This window comes from Bison bison, unplaced genomic scaffold (assembly GCF_000754665.1).
Source record: "Bison bison bison isolate TAMUID 2011002044 unplaced genomic scaffold, Bison_UMD1.0 scf7180017864312, whole genome shotgun sequence".
Classification (NCBI taxonomy): Eukaryota; Metazoa; Chordata; class Mammalia; order Artiodactyla; family Bovidae; genus Bison; species Bison bison.
In genome coordinates this window covers 2,203,192-2,208,938 of record NW_011494884.1, presented here as the reverse complement: position 1 = coordinate 2,208,938, position 5,747 = coordinate 2,203,192, and the positions used below count along the sequence as shown (strand labels likewise).

The window sequence follows — 5,747 nt, the reverse complement described above, 5'->3', positions numbered from 1 at the left end:
CCACTCACCCGGCCCAGACCAGTACCCCTGCCATGAAACCTGTCATCTGGACCCCAGGTGTGCGCTACAGGCCTGCCCTGACCCTGCTCACCCTGCCAGGCAGCCTTTGTGAATCCTTTCCAAGCTTGCTCACCTGCTCACAGGCTGAGCTGTGCTAAAGCGTGAAGCCTGCAGGAGAGGGGCTGGCCGTCTGTCCATCCACAGCTCCAGTCCAGGCAGGCCAGGACACACCAGGGAGGTAGCACTGATGACCACATACCGCACAGACCCTCTGATGGAACCACGCTCCAGTTCACAAAACCTTGCGCAAACAGCGCTCAGCAGCCCTCCCGCCCGCCTCTCACAAAGTGCCTTATGTGCACTGCCCTCACTGCCTGGACACTCGTCCTCCACGGTGCTCAGCGCCAGCTCCCGGGCCCCACCCCGAGGACCAGGGGCTCCATCGCGTCGGTGCGGCCACCTCCTGCCAGTCTCACCATCTAAGATTCTTCAGGTGGGCTGTTCACTTGTTCACCAAAGATGGTGCAGCCAGACTGCCTGGGTTCCAGCTGTGTGGCCTGGGGCAGCTTTCTTACCCTCTCTGTGCCTTAGTCGCCACATCTGCATCGGGTAGTGGCGGGTCCTGCCCCATAGTGCTTTGAGTGAGGGCCAGGCACTGTGGGAGGGCCCCTCGCTGTCCCTGTGCTAACTTCATAAAGCCTGAGACAGTGGAAACTTCACTGTTCCTGAAAATCAGGGACTGGGGGGATTGTGAGGGACCAGGCACTGCTGCTATTAGCAGAAGTGTCTGTTTGGGGGTGATGTTTACAACCCCTAGCTTGGAAACACTGGGGGCTGCACTTGGCCCAACAGAGCGTGGCCCCTGCTCTGCCCATGGTGCCCCGATTCCAGGGAACCCTGGACTGACAGCTGCAGACAGGCCAGGAGCTGGGGTACGGTCCTGCAGTCCCAGGGAGCCTGGGCAGCACCTCAGCATGACGTCCTTGGCATCCTCAGCCAGGACAGGCTGGCACCTCCACACCCGGGAGGCCACCCCCACCCCCCACATGCCCCACAGGAGAACCACAACCTTTCTGCCTGGTCTCTGGGGCCCAGCCTGCCAGGAGGCCAGGTCAGCAGGACGGGCAGGTGAAGTGTGTGTGGGGGTGTGGCTTACCTTGTCATCCCCGTCGCTCTCGCTGTCGCACTGCAAAGGGAGAGAGAGAGAGGGGAGTCAGTGTCCTGCAGGCAGGCTGGCCACTAGTGGGTGAGACGGTGAAAATGTGGGCTGGGGGTAGGGAGGGCCAGAGGCGGTGGCTCTGGCAGACCCCCACCCTGACTCGGGGCCTTGGGTCTGGGGTGAGGGTGGCCCCAGCCAGGGGCCCAGGTACCAGGAGCTGGGAGGGATCTGGGGGCCCCTGGCAAGCTCTGGGTCAGAGCTCCATTGAGACCCTGGTGCGGGGGAAGGGCACAGGTGTAGGCGAGGCAGAGGTGAGACAGAGGAGGACACGTGACCGGGGAGACACAGACCAGCCACTGCCCCAGGCCCAAGCTGGCCCAGAGCCACCAGGTAACCCCAGGAAACACATGGAGTAAACCCCACTCCCCTCTGGTCCTCTCTCAGGTGCTGAGCTCCCTGGCAGTGGGGGTCGGTGAGATAAGAGGGGCTCCTGAGTGGCTATGAGGCCCATGGACCAGGGCTCAGCGGAGGGAGACGCAAAAGCCCAGCCTCGGAGCAACAGGAGGGCGGGGGCAGGGTGGGGGCGCCTGGGACGCCAGCTCCCACTGCCCGGCCCCTGCAGACGCCCCAGTAGAAACCGCTACACATGTGAGAGCAGCTGGTTAAGGAAAGATTGTGACAATCGTGTAAACACATCTTTGTTTTCAGTTCCCAGTAAGCACAGAGCTCTAAAAAGAAAGGCTGCTCTAGAAACCACAGCAATTTTCCCCCTAAAAGAATATAAAGGAAAAAGAAGCTCTTCCCAGCAGCTGTAATTGTGACATGTTTGTGTCAAGTGAATTATACCGCTGAAAATAAATCTCCCTGGAACTCACAGGAGGCTGATGGGACCCTGGCAGACATGTGGGGGTGTTCCCCAGACACATACTGCTTCTGGGGGGGAGCCCACCCCAGACCCACTCAGCAACGGGGCACACACCCTCCATGCCCTGGGCTAAGGGCTAGAGTGGTACAGTGAGAGTTCACAGAGTTGTGCCAGCCTGCCTTGGGCTTCACCGCGGTGGGAAAGTGACCCTGGGGATGGTGGGAACCCCAACCTGGAACCTGTGGCAACAGGGATTGGTATTTGGGGGGATCTTCCTGAAGCTGAGAGCAGCTGCATGTACCCTCTGCCTCCCAGCTTTGATGTGCACCCTGCAGGGCCTGATCCGAGACCTCTGGGGGGTGGGGGGTCCCTTCACAAAAGGCAGAAGGGGCTGTGGGCCCAGTTTCCTCGCTGGACAACCATGGCAAGAGGCCCCTGCCCCTCGGGGCTGACCAGCTCTAGCGGGGTGGCTGACACCTGGGAGGCAAAGCAGGAAGGTGAGGAGGGGAGTGTGTGGGGTGAAGCTGGAAAGGTGAGCAGCCTGAACACACAGAGCTTCACGTGCAGAGCCCGGACTGTGCTCTTAAGTGTGCAACCATGTGACTGGCACTTCAGGAGAGAGGGGTGAAGGGACTAAGGGGTCGTGGCCTGTGGGGAGCGGGGCCTGGAGAAGGGCTGGCATGTCTCTGATCCTGTAGAAATAGCGGAGCTGCCGGAGACCCCCAATCAGGCCTCTTTATGCCTAATTAGTGGCACGGAGCCCCTGAAGTGGAAACTGTGATCCCATCAAGCCGTCAGAAGGCTGGGTCTCGGGCACAGCACACCTGTCCCTCGGCTCCCCGGGAAGCAGCCCCAGGCCCGGTTTCACAGCCCTCCTGCACCTTTGGAAGAGGCCCCTGGTGACAGCTAAATGATGTGACATTGAGGAGGGGGGTGAGGGTGCCTGCCAGCGAGCGCATGGAGCCTGTAATTAACCAAACAGCTCACCGTTTTCAGCCAGCACAGGCTGCGTCGTAAATGAATTCACGTTATTAAGTCCTACTGAATTAATGTTTAACTGCAATAGAGTCAGAATTGAATGAGGCAATTAATCAGGACAAGGAGGGAAAGAGAGCCACATCTGTCTTGCGGGAGCTGCCTGAGCGAGGCGACCTTCACAGGGCTAGGCTGGGCGGCCCTGGAAACTGTCACCCTGGGGTGGGTGGGGGTCCAGGCAGGGAGCCCACAGAGAAGGCGACAGACCCTAGGCAAGTGTTGGGTGTGCAGGGAGCACAAGACACGGCTCTGGGGCAGATGCCTGCTCTGACGCTGTGCTGCCACCGCCGCTGTGCAGCCTTGGGCAAGTGCCATGACCTCTCTGTTCCTCAAGTATGCTTCTGGAAAACAGTCAATGGCCCACCTACAGAACTGTTGTAAGGTTTATATGAGTGAATATGTACAAAGCTCTAGGGCTGGGCACATACTCATTACTATATACAGTGAAATGCTATATTTCACCACCACCACCGTTACCATCATCACTATCACCACCACCACTCAATATAATTACTGCTGTCTTCCAAAAAGGATGAGAATGAGGGCTTCCCTCCCCTTTGGAATGGCTGAAGGCCCTAACCTAGGGAGTTTCTAGGAGGTGTCTCCCAGCCTTGGAAGTGCTGGCTCGTGTTTCTCACCATAATGGCTGGTGGCTAGACAGGGAGCCCTATTTGGCCCATATGAGAGCCCAACGTCAACCCCAACCTTCCCTGCTTGCCCCTAATTCCAATCCCACTCAGCAGGAACCACACCCCTCTACTGGCCTACCAGTTCCTCCCAGCCTAGTCAAGCCAGCAAACAACGAAGCAGTAGGGCCACTCGTCCAGGGCCATCCCCTCTGCCCATCTGTCAGTCAGCCCAGGGTTAGTCCCGAGTGCACCTCAGCTCACCTGGCGACCTCAGGCTATGTCAGCCCAAATGCCTGGGACCCAGGTGACTCTAAAGAGTGGCTGGGGGGAGGTGCCCTGCTGGGAGCTCATATGACCACCCAGCGTAGGTCAGACACATGTGAGCTCAGGGTCCTGCATCACAGAGCTGCCGAGCTCAGCTCCTCCACGCCCCAGGCCACCGCGAACAGATGTGACCTGTGATGTCTGAGGTCGTTGTGTGTCGCCCATGTTCACGGAGGTGATATAACAAGGGACACGTGGTAGCCCCCAGGCTTAACTGACAGCCTTCCCTGATCCCCATCCACGGGTGGACAGGCCTTGAGACAAGGCTTAAGAAGCCAAAAGCTAGATGAGGCTTCCGTTGTCCTAATGTTTAAAAAAGAATTGCTGCCAACATTTAAAAGTCTGGAGACTCCTCACGAAATCCTGCCTCTTACTGAGAATGGGAGCCACATGCTCAGATGACAGCTCTGCCCAGTGCTAGCGGGGCCCCACTGTGACCCCCACCCTGCCTCTCCTGACGTCGAGGGCCAGAGTGCTGGTCCTTGTCACATGCTAGGAACATGGCCACACAGAGGCTTCTAGAGCCCGATCCTGGGGCTCTGTCCTGACTCCTCCACTTAGTCATGTTGGCCACTTTCACTTCTTGGAGCCTCAGTCTCCTCATCTGTAGAGAAGGGGGTGAGAGGTTCCACAGTGGGGTGGGCTTGGGGTTCAACAAGTCACTGTACTGGAGCGCTCAGAACAGCAGCTGACTGGCAGGCTGGGCTAACTGTGAGCTGCTGCCACAGCCATATCACCTCCTTTGTTGTCACTGAATGAACTTCACCTTCATCACCTGTCAGTGTCATCACCATCGCCACGGTCGCTTTCATCATCACCGTCATCTCCATCATCACCCTTGTCACCTTCACCATCACCACAGTCTGCCCCAGCCCCTTCCTCATGTTATCCGACCAGCCCTTGGAGGCACCCGAGTCCTGCTCGGGGCCTGCACACAGACTCCCTCACCTGACAGTGACTGCTCCCCTAGGGCACCGCACAGGAGGTCTGCGGGGCTTAGCCTCCATCACCGAGTCCCTTCCAGAAATCATCACCCTCCACAAATTGACACGGTCATTCAGCAGCCACAGAGACTGGCCTTGTTCTCTTAGCGTGAACGTTAATTACCGTGTCACAGCAGCGCGAGGAAGGCTGCGGGTCTCCCACTCCTCAAACAAAGGCATGAAAAATTCATGAGCAAGAAGACCTCACTGCTGAGCCTGTGCTCCCACCAGACGTTCTAGAATCCAGGGCTGGCCCAGAGTCACCTGTGGGGACAAGTAGGGTCCCTCCATGTGCGATGGAGACAGAGGGTCTGCCCTGGGGGGAGGGTGTTTAAGACCACCCCTAACCCAGCCTCCGTCCAGAGGTCAGAGAGGGCCGAGGGGCAGTGTGGCCTGGTGCTTGGGGAGGAGGGGAAGGTGGGCCGGGTCCCTGTCCCAGCGGCAGGGCCTACGCTGTGCAAAGGCCCCAGAGGCCCTGCCCGCAGACCTGCCAGGGGGCAGAGGGGGGCCGCACACCCCTCAGCCTGGGCTGGGCTCGCCGTGGGCACGGTCACCTGCAAAGGCCTGAGCAGCTGCCAACCGGGAAAGTCGGCAGGATCTGTGGTCTGCGTGTGAGTGGAAGGCAACAGGACCTTCTGTTGAGCCCACCCGGGTATGAGGGGAGGAAGATCTGAGCCGCTGCACAGTGTGTTGACCCCTGCCCTGGGCCGAAGCCATGAGGCTGGAGGTGTGCTGGGGGACACCTGGGAAAG

The 5,747-nt window shown here is 59.1% G+C and overlaps 1 protein-coding gene across 1 annotated transcript in view; it reads right to left on the bottom strand.

Moving 5' to 3' along the window:
• FBRSL1 (fibrosin-like 1) overlaps positions 1–5,747 on the bottom strand; it is a 97,959-nt gene that overhangs the window by 28,518 nt on the left and 63,694 nt on the right. Inside the window, exon 8 of the mRNA XM_010852525.1 lies at positions 1,157–1,186. Within this exon, the coding sequence (XP_010850827.1) occupies positions 1,157–1,186 (30 nt within the window). The remainder of the gene's footprint in view (positions 1–1,156; positions 1,187–5,747) is intronic.